Source organism: Grampus griseus (genome assembly GCF_964374135.1).
Source record: "Grampus griseus genome assembly, chromosome: 20".
Lineage (NCBI taxonomy): Eukaryota > Metazoa > Chordata > Mammalia > Artiodactyla > Delphinidae > Grampus > Grampus griseus.
This window is the reverse complement of record NC_139014.1, coordinates 20504829-20519638: the sequence shown is the minus strand read 5'-3', so window position 1 is coordinate 20519638 and position 14810 is coordinate 20504829. Positions and strand designations below refer to the sequence as shown.

The 14810-nt window shown below is 56.7% G+C and overlaps 1 protein-coding gene across 1 annotated transcript; it reads left to right on the top strand.

Moving 5' to 3' along the window:
* Positions 1-691: 691 nt before the first annotated feature.
* Positions 692-12623, top strand: RAPGEFL1 (Rap guanine nucleotide exchange factor like 1; the record flags this gene model as incomplete). The annotated part of the gene is made up of 15 exons (XM_082678946.1): positions 692-1211; positions 3975-4050; positions 4982-5117; positions 5342-5439; positions 7491-7603; positions 7842-8009; positions 8752-8849; positions 8944-9066; positions 9614-9792; positions 9867-9957; positions 10542-10592; positions 10936-11023; positions 11232-11296; positions 11677-11731; positions 11985-12623. The coding sequence occupies 15 exons, from the start codon at positions 692-694 to the stop codon at positions 12107-12109; spliced, it is 1986 nt and encodes a 661-aa protein (XP_082535072.1). The 3' UTR covers positions 12110-12623.
* Positions 12624-14810: the final 2187 nt, after the last annotated feature.

The window sequence follows — 14810 nt, the reverse complement described above, 5'->3', positions numbered from 1 at the left end:
AATACAGGTAGGTGAGTCAAGGTTCAGCCTGGTTCTTTGCAATGATACCAAGAGTCCTCGTAAGCCTCGAGCCAGGAACCCCCTCTCCATTGGTAAATTACTCCCTCACCCTTGTCCTTAATGTCTGCGTCTGCTCTGAACCCAATGCCGGTCAGCCCTTACTGTTTCCCTCGCGGTCAGCCCCAAGTTGAAGCCTGGCGCGGCCCAGGGGGCGGGTCCATTTAGGGGAGGGGAGGGGACTGGGCGGGGACTGGAGGAGGGGGCGCGGTCTCAGTTCTGCCACCTTCCTCCGGGCCGGGAGCGCAGCCGCCACCGCCGCCGCCGCCGCCGCCGCCGCTGCGTCCTCTCAGCCTTGCGCTCCGCCCGCTGGCTCTGCCGCCGCAGCCCGGCCCAGGAGCGCAGAGTCTTGGGCACCGGCCCCGCAGCCTAACCACCCTTCGGGCCGCGTGCGCTGCAGCCGGCATGGGGGGCCACTAAGAGCGGGCACTCCTTCCCTCTGGCACCTCCCCCGGTCCCTGGCCACTGGACTCCGGCCAGCGCACCTCGGGCACCTCTGGCCCCCAGTCCGGCGCCTGGCACGGCCCTCCGCTGTGACCCTCCAGATCTGAGCACCGTGTCCCCACCCCACCCCCGCCTGTGCCTGGGACACCTGGGTCCCCCGGCGGCCCCGAGCAAAGGGGCGGGGGGGAGCATGAAGCCGCTGGAGAAATTTCTGAAGAAGCAGACGTCGCAGCTGGCGGGGCGAACGGTGGCGGGAGGTCCCGGCGGGGGTCCGGGGAGCTGCGGCGGGCCTGGAGGGGGTGGGGGACCTGGCGGGGGCGGCGGTCTAGCCGGGGGACCGCGGCCGCTGCAGCGGCGTCAGAGCGTGTCTCGTCTGCTGCTCCCAGCTTTCCTCCGGGAGCCCCTCGCCGAGCCGGGTCTGGAGCCGCCCCCAGAGGAGGACGGTGGAGAGCCGGCGGGGGTCGCGGAGGATCTCGGCAGCGGGGAGCCCTGTTGGCTGCAGCTGGAGGAGGTGCCGGGGCCCGGGCCTCTCGGGGGAGGGGGTCCCCTGCGCTCCCCTTCCTCATACTCCTCAGACGAGCTGTCCCCGGGCGAGCCTCTGACTTCCCCACCCTGGGCCCCCCTGGGCGCCCCCGAGCGGCCGGAGCATCTTCTGAACCGGGTTCTGGAGCGGCTGGCCGGAGGGGCCACCAAGGACAGCGCCGCCTCAGGTAAGGGGTGGCTGGCTCATCCATCCCGGAGTAGGGGGTTGCCACCTGGTTCCTCTTCCTTTGCCCTTGGACGGTGGGTGGGGGTTGCCCTATGCCGAGCCTCGGCGTGGGGGCGGGGGAGGGTTGAGTGGTCAGCTGGGGGCCTATGGGAGGAACAGACCTTTCTGCAGCAGAGAAGTGGCAGTGCCACCTTCCTCCCTGTAGCAGCCTCACCCATGGCTGCAGAAGAAGCTGAACCCCTTTCTCTCCTTAAGCCACCCTTCCTCTCACCTGGACGTTTCATCTAGACCCTCATGCGTCCCTGATGCTGACTACCTCCTTCTGTGGCCCAAAATTAAGGCCTGACACACTAAGATGGAAGCTGCCCAGACCAGTCAGTGCAGCCCCCTAGAGGTGGCCAAGCCCCACAAGACCTTCCAGGAGTCCCCGATTCCGTTTAGAAGACCCAGAGCAGAGGGCTGGCCCACTCAGTGGGGCAGTGCCAGACAGGCACGCGGCCCAAGCTGCCTTTTGGGCTCCGGCAAAGGGATGTATTGTCCTTAGCAGCTTGGGGGGAGGGAGGTATTCTAGTTGGGGGCTGACTCAGAAGGTATTTGTTGGGGGAGAGGCAGCTGGGCAGACATCAGGGCCCTGCAGCATCCCGGGGGGTCTGAACCTCTCCGACTCCCACCCTTCCGGTGGCAGGCCTCAGCACATGGCCTCTTTAAAAAATAACCGCACCCTGAGAGGCTTATTCCCTGAATGATGATGCTATTTTGCCACTCCCCACCAGCACCCGTACTAAGGGGATTCTGAGGAAACTGAGGCCTCAGATTGCTGGTTAGTGGCTGAGGTAGAAGACCGGAGGGTCTTTAGGGCTAGCTCTCGGCATTTCACCAAGCCCAGCGGGGTCTGAGGATTGGGAGCCCTGGTTGAGGGCCTAAAGATGGGGTTTCATGCTTTGCTCCCAGACCTTTGCAGGGAGTCCTAACCCAGGTGTGTGGAATGGGGCTCCACTCCCCTAGATTTTTCTCAACACCCAGGTACTCTCCTTGGCTCAGGTTGTAGTTGCCCTGGGGAGCTGACACCTTTTGGATTTAATTAGAAAAATATCAGACACACACAGCTCTCTTAACCATAACTTCCCGCCTACACCACACACCCTATGTCTCTATGACACATTCCCTGGGGAGGCTGTACATTGGACCAGAGCCTGCCTTGGAAGAGACAGACGCCAAACTGTAGCCCCCATAGCAGCATCTCCCCCACTCTGCCCCCACGTTCCTCTTCCTTTGCTCTGTTTAGCTCTCCTGTGAGATAAAGAGTAGAGGAAAGATTTTGGGCATCCCTATTCCTCGTCCCCATACCTGGAGCTGAGGGTCAGGGCTGGGGGGCTCAGACTCACTTTAAAAACTTGGCAGAGAGGAAAAGGGAGAAACTGTCTTTCCCCTTCCGCAGGGGCAGGGGCCTGGTGCCACAGGCGCTGCTCAGTCTTCCCTGGGGAAGGACTCTTGAACTGACTGTCACCGTATTATCTGGACTGGCAGGCTGGATCCCCAGAGTAACTGCTTTGGGGAACCCCAAACCAGTCCCAGAGTGAATGAGAATCAGCGTAACCTGCCACTCTGATATTCTCCAATATAACCAATGTTCTTAAGCCATCTCGGTTCCCTCCCAGGGCGTGTGGGAGGAGGGGACTTACAGAAGGTACCCCAAACTAACCAAAGGCTCTCAAACGTCTAAGCAGCCCCACCTGCCCACTGTACTCTGACGCTCTGCTGGCCTCAGGAGTCTGGGTTCTTACTCCAGCTCCACGCAAGTCCCTCCCACAGCTCTGGGCCTCAGTTTCTCATTTGTGAAATGAAGTAGTTGAAGTAGAGGATCTGGTGTTGATTCTCCTGCTCCACCTTCATGGCTGGAATTGGAGGCCAGGGGACGGTGACCCGGGGGCCATCAGAAGCCTTGGTTTTGCCCTGGGGCAGTACCTGGGGACCTGGCCCTAACCTGTCCTGGTGAGGACACCTGGCTCCCTCCCCGAACCCTGCCTGTCTGTGTGTGCCAGGCTGCCCTGCCCCACCCCAGGTCTGGCTGCAAGTCAGGGCGACCTTGTACCTGGCTGACGGGCTGAGCCAGGCCCAGATGGGGGTGTGGAGGGAGAAAGGGTGGTGTGAGGAACCACTCCCCTCCACCCTTCCATCATTAACTCTTTCATCCCTGGGCGTCCGGAGGACACAGGCTTTCTATTTAAAGGCTTTGGGATCAAAGAGATGGCAGTCGCTCCCTCTCCCTTTGAATGGGGCTGGTTCTCACCTGCCTAGTTGGAACTCAAATTTGTTAGGTAGGGAGTGAAGAAGGGCGGAGGGACACACACACACACACACACACACGTTGACCCTAACCTCTGTGCTTAAAAGTTCTCTTTGTCTAGAGACACTTCTGGGGGCTACCTCTTCCTCTTTTTTTCAGGCAGATCTCAAGCTTGGTGTATTAACTGACCAGCTTCCCACACACATTGGAGAGAAGTGGGCGTGGCCATGCAAGCGCGCCCCTCCTTCTCTCCAGCCGCCTCGGCAGCTGCCAACCCCACCCCCGCAGCGGCTGCCCAGAACCTTCACATGTGTGTGTGTGCGCGTGTGTGTGTGCAGAGCGTGACTGGGCAGGTGGCTGGGGCTCCAGCCTGGCTAAAGAGAATTTGCCCTCGGAGGCAAGAGAGGGGGTGGTGAGTGTCAAATTGGGTCCTGGAAGTGCCCTCCCGACATCAGTGGTGACAATTGCTCTCTACAGATATCCTGCTGGATGACATCGTCCTCACACATTCTCTCTTCCTTCCCACGGAGAAGTTTCTGCAGGAGCTACATCAGTAATATCCTTTTGGGGAGCTTGCAAAAGGGGAGGTCAGGAGGGAGCCACCCCCCCTCACCCCACATGTGATGTGAGGGTCTAAGCTCTTCCCTAGAAAACACACCTGGGTTTCAATTCCAGGTTTTTCACTCACCAGCTGTGTGACCTTGGGCAGCTCACCTAACCTCCTGGGGCCTCAGTTTCCTCTTCTGTAAAACGGGGGTAAATAGCACCTGCCCTGCCTCTCTATGGGGCTGCTGTGGAGACCATTCTGACAGCAGATGTGGGAGTGCTCTGGAGACTGCAGAGCCCTGTATAGATGTAAGGGGTTATTACTCTATTAAGAGTGCCTCTCTCCCCACTGAATTATTGCTCTGAACATCTGGTTGCCCAGTGAGTTATTACAGGGTCTGATGTAAACATCAGGTCGTGGCTGTGCTTCAGCGGGGTCTACTAGAGACAAGCCACTGGCTGGGCTATTCACAGGGCCTCTCACCAGGTTATTCTAGGACCTAATTATAAACGTCAGGCCAGTGAGTAGAATATCATAGGCTCTCTTAGAAACGCCAGGCCTTACACTGAAGTCTTGTCAGGCTTGTGGTTAGCACCATTGGCCTTTATCAGCCTGCTGTAAGCTCCAGGCTGTGGGCTGATCAGGGGTTGGGTGGGTCCAGGCAGAGTAGCTTCTAGTGAATTTTCTCAGGTGAAATTCAAACAGGCAGGGGCAGGAGCTGGATGTGGTCTAGTGGGTGTCATCCCTACCTACTCTGGCAAAAACCTGGGCTGGGGCATGAGGTGGTCTTGGTTCCAAGGGCCCCTGGAGCCCCTTTCTCCATGGCCCCAAACCTAGAGAATTTTTAGGGGTAGCCTTGCCTCCCATTGCCTCCCATACCCCTTCCCGGTGTCCTCAGGTCTGCCTGCCCAGGGCTTTTTCTTAACTTAGGGGTCAGCTTTGTTTGGGCAGGAGGCATGGAGGGCCCCGAGGGGCTTGGCCGGAAGCAGGCCTGTCTAGCCATGCTCCTTCATTTCTTGGACACCTACCAAGGGCTGCTGCAGGAGGAAGAGGGGGCTGGCCGCATCATCAAGGTGGGCCTGGGATGAGAAGGTGGGTGAGCAGGCTGTTTGCTCTGGAAGGGGACCCCTTTGAAGGAACCATACTTCTCAAGCTGGGTACCTGGAAGGAAATGATGCCAGTGAGCCTTAGCATGTACGGTTCTTCTGTGCTCGCAGGCATGGAGACCCTGCCCCGCCCTTGCAGAGGGTGATGCTTGAGACCCCTGCCCTCACCTTCTCTCTTCTCATCTCTGCAGGATCTGTACCTGCTGATTATGAAGGATGAGTCCCTTTACCAGGACCTGCGAGAGGACACACTGAGGCTGCACCAGCTTGTGGAAACAGTGGAGCTAAAGTGAGGGGAATAGGCTGGGGGAGGGGACAGGAAAGAAATCCCCCTTGTTCCTCTCTTACAGGGCTGGGTGCCTGTGGCCTTTGGGCTCCAAGATGCTTTTATTTTCATTCCCTTTCTCTTACTGGAGAGTAGCACAAAGCACTGTCTCCAGTCATTTTGGGGGTCCATTCTCCCATCCATTTATTTGTCAATCCAATGGTGTACTGATAAATATTGAACGATCAGCACTTCAGGAAAAAGAGCCCTGGTTTATGGCTTTTGCTGATTCCCATGGTGTAAATTCTCTCACTGTGGTTGATTCCAAGCTACCAGTATGACATTACTGAATGTGAAGTTGGGAAGAGATGTGCAGTAGCAGGCCATTAGGTACTATCTTCACCATATAAATCCAACAGACGTAACTTAACCTGAAGAGCATAGATAAGAGTAAAAGGTAGTGAAACAATTAGGAAACTACTTTTTGGGTAATAATTTGGCTGTAAGTTTATAAAACATATATATATATGTTTATATATAATTATATGTTTTATATATATGTAAGTTTACATATGTATGTATAATTAAATTTTGAATGGCTATGTTTAAAAACCAGTTGGCAGAACTCCCCAAAATTTAACAATCTGCTTTCATGAACCAATGTGAGCTGGCTTCAGGACACTACCGCATCCATCCCTCCATCTTTTCAGCCCTTTCAGTTTCTCCTTGCTCCATCCCACCATCATAACCCTCATTTAGGCGTCATTATCTCTCACCTGGATTATCGCCACAGCCTCCCATCCAGGGCTTCAGCTCATGGTTTTGTGTCTTTCTTATGCTGACCCCAGAGAGATCTTTCAAACTTGACAACATTGTGCTTCTGTTCCAAGAATATCCACGGCCCCCCATTGCCTACAAGATAAAGTTGCAACATCCGAGACTCTCTCTTTCTGCCTCTGGTCATTCTTCCCATCTCATCTCCCACATCCCCCTTCACCCGTGACACTCCCTATACACCCCACCATTCCACGAACACCTTTGTGTTCCCAACTTCCTGCTGTCACTTATGTGGTTCACCCCAGCGTGCCCTCCTCCCACCCCCTTCTCTTCCTGTTGTCCTTCAAGGTCCAGGTCAAATGCCATCCTCCCAGTGAAGGCATCTTTTAGTAGTAGCTGTCCCTCCCCCATACCAACGTAACTCTTCTTGTACCTTTATTATATCACCTAACACCTCCTGCCTCGTGTTAGATGTAGCTGTATGCATGTCTCCCTCCCTCCCAGACTGTGAAGTTCTTTTTTTTTTTTTAATTTATTTTATTTTTGGCTGCGTTGGGTCTTCGTTGCTGCGTGCGGGCTTTCTCTAGTTGCAGTGAGCGGGGGCTGCTCTTCATTGCGGTGCGCGGGCCTCTCATTGCAGTGGCTTCTCTTGTTGTGGAGCGTAAGCTCTAGGCGCGCGGGCTTCAGTAGTTGTGGCACACGGGCTCAGTAGTTGTGGCTCGTAGGCTCTAGAGCGCAGCCTCAGTAGTTGTGGAGCACAGGCTTAGCTGCTCTGCGGCATGTGAGATCTTCCCGGACCAGGGCTTGAACCGTGTCCCCTGCACTGGCAGGCGGATTCTTAACCACTGCACCACTGGGCAAGTCCCCCAGACTGTGAAGTTCTTGTTGGCAAAATTCAGCAGACAGCTGATGACCTACACCTACCATGTGCCAGGCAGTGTGCTAGACCTGTAGGATGAAAATAAAATTCAGTCAGCTCTCAATCTTGTAAAAAGAGATAAGACATGAACATAAACAAATATTAGCCCAATGTCCTACAGCTATTAAGACAAAATGGTGACCTCTCCTGGTGGGTGGGATGGATAGAGAAGAATTCACGGAAGAGGTGGCATTTGATTTGGGTCATTCAGACAGTTGTCCCATGCTGGCCATCGTCCTCTCTTCTTACCCCCTTCACCACTCTCTGAACCTGATGCCGGGGCATCCTTGACCAGTTCTGATATCCCTGATTGATGTTGCCTGCCTTGCATGCAGTATGCCTGGCAGGACTTCCTGATGCCCAGCTGTGTCCACAGCAGGATCCCGGACGAGAGCCAGCTGCCCAGCAAGCAGGTGAAGCCACTCTTCCGCCACTTCCGTCGGATAGACTCCTGTCTGCAGACCCGCGTGGCCTTCCGGGGTTCCGATGAGAGTGAGTGTGGACCGTAGGAGGGGCAGGGATTCCTTAGTGGCTCCGGGGGCTCCGGATCTCGGGCACCCTCTGTGGAGTCTCCCTTTTTCATAGAACCAGTCCTTTTCACAGCATATTTTTCAGAGGCCAACCAATTTCAGGTTGGGGTGGGGTGGGGAACAGAGGTGCCCAGGGGGGAACTGTGCTGATGCTGCTGTTCTGCCCACTGGTGAAAAACCACCTCCTGGTCTCTATCCAGTCTTCTGCCGGGTCTATATGCCTGACCATTCCTACGTGACCATACGCAGCCGCCTCTCAGCATCTGTGCAGGACATTCTGGGCTCTGTGACGGAGAAATTGCAGTACTCAGAGGAGCCTGCGGGGCGTGAGGATTCCCTCATCCTGGTAGCTGTGGCCTCCTCAGGAGGTGAGGGTCAGAAGGAGCTGGGCTGGGGAGCGGGGGTGGGGGGGGCGGGGGGCACAAAAAAAGAAATTCACAAGCCCAGTGCCTTGGGGCAGGAGTAAAGACTGAATTCTAGGCCCTGGCTGCTACTCCAAGTGCGGTCCTGGGACCAGACACATGAGCATCACCTGGGAGCTTGCTAAAAATGCAGTATCTCAGACCCCACTCCAGACCTGCAGAATCAGAATGTGCGTTTTAACAAGATCCCCGGGTGATTCTTGTGCACATTAAAGTTGGGGAGCAGTGGTCCAGGACACTTGCATGCTGCCTGGGTGCTTTGCCTCTTACATTGGAATCTTGTCCTTTAACTTCCACGAGCATCTAAGGATGCTACGTTTTTGAGGCCAAAGGCACAGGGTGGGCCTCCAATCCCGGTAGGAAGGCAAAAACCCTGCAGTGTAGTCATAGCCTTATTTTCCTCTAATTCAGAAAAAAAAATTCCTGCTTTCCCAGTGTCACAGGGATGATAGACTAAGAGAAGAGCTATAAAGAAGGTTGGGAGCCAAAAGGAGGTTATAAATGCAAGAGAACTCATTTTTTGAAATATGTCAGATAAATATGGCATAAACTGGTGATGATATGAGTCCTGTTAGTCTAGAACATGTCTGGGCGGGATTAGGAGTTTCTGGAGGGGACGGCGGTGGTGGCTGGGGTGTGTGAGGGTACAGGGGCCGGGGCTGAGGCAGGGCAGCTCGTTCTCCTGCAGAGAAGGTCCTTCTCCAGCCGACCGAAGACTGTGTCTTCACCACGCTGGGCATCAACAGTCACCTGTTTGCCTGTACCCGAGACAGCTATGAGGCCCTGGTAAGAACTTCACAAGCCTGGGCTGACAGGGAAGGCTGAGAGGGACCGGGAGCAGAAATTCAGAAGCCCAGCCCATGTCCCTGCCTGCCACCAGGTGCCCCTCCCCGAGGAGATCCAGGTCTCCCCTGGAGACACAGAGATCCACCGAGGGGAGCCTGAGGACGTCGCCAACCACCTTACTGCCTTCCACTGGGAGCTGTTCCGCTGTGTGCACGAGGTGGGGATTGAGGCTGGAGCTGGGCTGGGGGCCTGGAGGGAGGCAGCGTCTGGGCTGAAAGTTCTGGTTAGGACGCTCCCTGGCAGCGTGCCCTGGGGCAGTGTGCCGCCAGAACCTCTCTAAGCCTTTGTTCCCTTTATCTTAAAAAAAAAAAAAAAAAAACACGCAAAGAGGGAGGAAACACCTCGCCTTACCCGCCCCCCTCCCTGGGTGGTTCAGGATGCAATTGCTGCTTACACAGAGCCTGACCCACGGTTAGAATTCGTAAAATATTCACTATTAAAGAAAATAAGGCAAGGACAATAATGTCGATCAGACGGTTCAAGCGCCTGGCACCGGGTAAGTGTTCAGTAGATGGTAGAGCATTATTAATGTTGGTTGTCTTTTCTCCCCCCTCTCTGTTGCATCCTGTCCTGTCCCGGTTTTCTTCTATTTTCCACCCCTCCCGCCCCGTCCTCCTGCCTTACCCTGCTCACCGCCTCGCACTGCCCTCTTCCCACCCGCACTCCCCACGCCCTGGCGGCCCCTCCTGCCACCGCGGGTGCAGCTGGAGTTCGTGGACTACGTGTTCCACGGGGAGCGCGGCCGCCGGGAAACGGCCAACCTGGAGCTGCTGCTGCAGCGCTGCAGCGAGGTCACGCACTGGGTGGCCACCGAGGTGCTGCTCTGCGAGGCCCCGGGCAAGCGCGCGCAGCTGCTCAAGAAGTTCATCAAGATCGCGGCCATGTGAGTGCGGCGGCCGCGGAGGGGGAGGCCATGGCCAGCCGCCCCCCCGCTGACCCCGCCTCCCGCCCCCGCAGCTGCAAGCAGAACCAGGACCTGCTGTCCTTCTTCGCCGTGGTCATGGGGCTGGACAACGCCGCGGTCAGCCGCCTGAGGCTCACCTGGGAGGTGATGAGACCTCTTTCCTTTCCTCTCCTCCCACCTGTGCTGGCCCACCTCGGGGGTCTTGGCCTCCACCCTCAGCCTAGACATCTCGGGCTCACCCCAAAGCGGCCTCCCGGGACCGCTGCTCGCCTCTGGGGAGCTTTTGTGCCGATTGGAAGGAGGCGCCCTCTTCTGGCAAATACAGCCCCGGGGCACACAGCAGGGCTGAGGGACCCGGTCCCAGGGCAGATTAGTAGAGGCGGATTCCCCTGGGGGTGGGGGTGGGGGTGGGGGTGGGGTGGGAGGGGGCAGTCCCGGCCAGATCGCAGCCTTAGCTCTTGGCTTTCAGACAGCACCCAGTGAGGCCTTGTACGTGGCACGTGCATCTGCAGAGGCCTCCATTTCCCCAGAATAACTCGTTCCTCTGGGCCGCTTCAAGCTCCCCAGACCTAGCCCAGGGCTGGTTCTACTTCCCCGCCGGCCAGCTTCCCAGCCCCCTGGGAGACACTCAGACCCTTTCCCCCTCTAACACCTGGGGATTAGTCAGGAGATCCCGTGAAACCCAAGGAGCTCCAGACTCTGACATCTCTTCTTCCTTCAAACTGCAGAAGCTGCCAGGGAAATTCAAGAACTTGTTCCGCAAATTTGAGAACCTGACAGTGAGTGGGTTTGGCTCTATTATCTGCCCCTGGACTGGCACCCCAGAGAATGTCTGTGCCCATAAACCTTTTACCTCAAGCTTCCCTTTCAAGGTTTTTAGTGCCTGGGTCCCCCCACCCCTGCCCGCCCTTGCCCACCACGCTGGGAGGGAAGATGGGAGGATTGCTGCTTCGTTATCCCTGGAGGAGAGGGGAGAGCAGTTGAGCCCCAAGCAAGACACCCAAACACACCCCTATCTGACTGAAGATATTTCTAGGGCAGGGGCTGAGGGAGGGAGTGGGGGATGACTTTGGGGTACACTGGGCCTGTCTGTCCCTTTATCCCTCTTCTGTGGAATGCTAGGACCCCTGCAGGAACCACAAAAGCTACCGAGAAGTGATCTCCAAGATGAAACCCCCTGTGATTCCTTTCGTGCCTCTGATCCTCAAAGGTGAGAGTCACTTCCAAGCTACATTCTTCTCTCCACGCTCTCCATGCCCCATTCTGACCCTCCGTCCCCTCTGAACTCAGCTCTGTGTGTTCAGCTCTCTCTGAACCCACCTAGAGAGGAGTTCCCCCCAGATTGAGTGCGGGCGGGGGGAGGGGAAGGGCCCTTTGGACCTCCTCTCTTACCCATTTGCTTCTCTCCCCATCCCTAGACCTGACTTTCCTGCACGAGGGGAGTAAGACCCTTGTAGATGGTTTGGTGAACATTGAGAAGCTGGTGAGTGGCACTGCCAACCTCACTCCCATTGAGTGGGGGAGGGCTGGCATCCTCGTCCTCTCCTAGCATCCCCCCTAAAGGTGCCAGCCTTCCTCATGGCACCCAGCTTGCCTGACAGACTCCTGTCTTCCTGGAGGTGTCACTGTGACAACCTGCCCACGGGTGGCAAAACTGACAGGCAGCTCAGGGTGGGGGGGCAACTCTGCCTCCCCCTCACCTGGCACCCTATTGCACCCCTTCTTTGGTCCTTTAGAGACCCTCCAGAGCTGGGGACTGGAGGGAGTTAAACCAAGAGAGTTGGAGATTGGAGGAGGGAGAGCATTAGAAGGGGGGGCATCTTTCTGTGCCCTTTTCAGGACTCATTCCTTGTCATCTCCCAGCATTCAGTGGCTGAAAAAGTGAGGACCGTCCGCAAATACCGGAGCCGGCCCCTTTGTGAGTAACCCACAGCGTTTTGAGAGCGTTGCAGGTAGAGCTTTGACTGAGCAGGGGGGGTTCCTGGGAGAGGTCCCCAGTTAAATGTTTATTTCCTAAAATGTGTCATTTCTCCATTCTCTCCTTGGCCTGCCTGGGGGGCCCTCCTGCCCAACATCTGTCCCAATCCACACCCTTCTCCTCTGGCTGGTATGTGTGTAGGGGAAGAAGGGTGGCCAGCACCCTGACTGCCTCCCTGTCTTCACACCCCCAGGCCTTGATATGGAGGCCTCCCCACATCACCTGCAGACCAAGGCCTACGTGCGCCAGTTCCAGGTCATCGACAACCAGAACCTCCTTTTCGAGCTCTCCTACAAGCTGGAGGCCAATAGTCAGTGAGAACGGAGCTTCTGGCTGGCCCTTCACCAGGGTCCTTGGGCGCCTGGCACTCAAGCACTTTGCACGACGTCCCAACCCACGTCTGACCTCTGTCCCCGGGAGCAGGAAAGAGTTGGGTGGACTTAGCCCTGGACTCACAAGCCTGTTTGTCCTGCTGAAGTCCTCTCCGCCTTGCTCCTTCAAGCCCAAACCACACTCTGCTGGTGCCTGCCCTCCCAGGGAACGTCGGCAGAGAGCTCCTTCCCCAGCCCCTCGCATAGAGGTCTGTTCCGGAGGTGCAGTTCCCAGCCTCCTCTTCCCAAGCAGGCAGGAAAGCTGCCCCCTTCCCATCTCGCAGAGCGGAGTTACGGGAGGGATTGGCGTCCTTCCTCTCCACCGCCTGCCAGGCTTCTCCATGGTCACGCTGGGACCCCTAGATGGACCCCCGAATATTATAGTTACCTTGTGTCCATGTGGGTGTGTGCGTGCGTGTGTGTGTGTGTATGTGCGCCCCCTTTGAAGGAGCAGGAGTGCATCTGGTAGTTGAGGGAGGGTGTTGTGTGTGCCGGGGAGGGGGTCCTTCTGTTTGGTGCTACCCTTGTCTACTCTGCCGCTGGGACGGTGTGGGGAGCTTTCGCCGCCCCACCACTCCCTGCCCAGCTCCTCTGATGCCCTGTATGTCCAGGCTTGTGGGTGAAGCTGCTCGGGAGGGCAAGGAGAAGCAGCAGACGGGAGGGTTACCCATCAGCCCTTAGGATTTCCCCCCTCAGGCCTCCCAAAGGTCCCTGGGTGGGCTCCCATGAGAGGGTGAAAGATGCTCAGGGAAACACTGGCCTAAGCTGCCTATTGGACCCTCCGTCTGCATTGCAGTGGGGTGAGGTGTGGCAGGGTTGGGTTGGGGTGCCCGCTGTCCATACTCCTGCTGTTCGGGTGTCTCACTGCTAAGCAGGGAGTTGTCACCTCCCTTCTGGCTCTTCTGTGGGATACCAACACATGGTCTCATCCTCCTCCCTGTCTTGACTCCCCCTTGGTCCTTCCCATCAGAGCTGGGGTGGGGTGGACGCCTGTACCTGGGGCAGGCAGCCCCCCAAGGTGGGGAACGAAACGGCAGAGACTGGAAAGGCAAAACTGGGCTCTGGCGATGCCTTTATTACCTGTCTGTCTCCCCTCTGTCTCCCATCACGGGCCTCCAGGGCTGAGGGGTGCAGGGCTCCCGGCAGCTACGGTGTGAGGTTTCCTGGTGCAGCCTCACCCTCCTTTCTGGCACCACCTCTTTCCCTTCCGAAGAGGCAGCAGCCAAAGCAGCTGCCGTTCCTATTCTGAGAGTGTATATATTTTTTACCAAAAGCTCGGGAATTGTAAATTTATTTTTTAAAACTCAAAGAGGGAAAGAGCCTTGTATCATATGTAAACAGTGTATCATAGGTTATGTTGTACAGTCCCTTTTATACAGCGGTCTGTCTTGCTCCTGCCCCCCCCCAAAAAAATGTCTATAGACTCCCCACCCCCAGCACATTCACAGGCGCTGTGTCCCACCCCCTCCATCCCTCACAGACAGGGACCTCTGTCTATCTACTCCTCCCTGCTACTGCTGATGTGCCCTTCTCTCCCTGCAGCCGCCCTTCCTCCCGACCCCTCTTAGCAGCCTTGTCACTCCAGCTCTCATCATCCTCCCCAAACCCTGGGGCCCGCTGGTCCAGTCTCTGCTGCTGCCCACCCCTAGCCTTGACGCCTGCCCTGCTGCCGCCCAAGGGCCTCCGGACGCCTTCCTGTGCCCCACAGCTTTTCCAGAGTGAAACGTGTGTACTGTACAGGCTCGGTTGTCATTGCAGAAACCTCCCGGTGGAGTAAAAGCTGATAAAATTCTGAATCAACCCGTCTGCTGTTCTCCATTCTGTTTCTTTGAGCCTGGGGAAGGAAAGGCCGAGGGAGGGGAGAGGGAATCACCTCTTGGGGCTCTGGGCTACCTCAACCAGGCTGTTCTGGAGTGACTTTGAAAATGTGGGTGAGAGGAAAAGGCGCTAACCTTGGAAGAAATGCCACCTAGTGCCTGGGACTTGCAAGAGTGAATGTTTTCGTTCTTCCACGTTCCAGGTGCCATGGATATGTGATCGCGTTTAATTCTAACACTGTGAGGTGGAAGCTAGAAGCTGGGCAGTCCCAGCATAATGTCCAAGTTACAGGGCGAGCGAGGGGGCAGAACGGGGCCCCTAACCCAGATGTGTCCGCTATAGACAGCCTGCACGTTCTCTAGCCCAGGGGTCCCCAACCCCCAGGCGGCGGACCGGTAGTGGTCCGTGGCCTGTTAGGAACCGGGCCGCACAGCAGGAGGTGAGCGGCGGGTGAGCGAGCGAAGCTTCATCTGCCTCTCCCCATTGCTCGCATTACCGCCTAAACCATCCCCCCCGCCATCCGTGGAAAAATTGTCTTCCACGAAACCGGTCCCGGGTGCCAAATAGGTTGGGGACCGCTGCTCTAGCCGCTACCCAGACAGCATGCACTCTGCACACAACCAGTACCTACCAGTTATACTATGCGGAGAATCTAGAGCCTCGTGTTAGGCTCTAATGAGAGCCTGAGCTCCAGGAGACATCATATACTCAAACAGCTACACGTGAGCCCTTGACCTTCCCTCATCCTGCATCAGTTATTCCCTCAGTCTTCTGCATCTCAGAAAATGGTCCTCTCGGGCTTCCCTGGTGGCGCAGTGATTGAGAGTCCG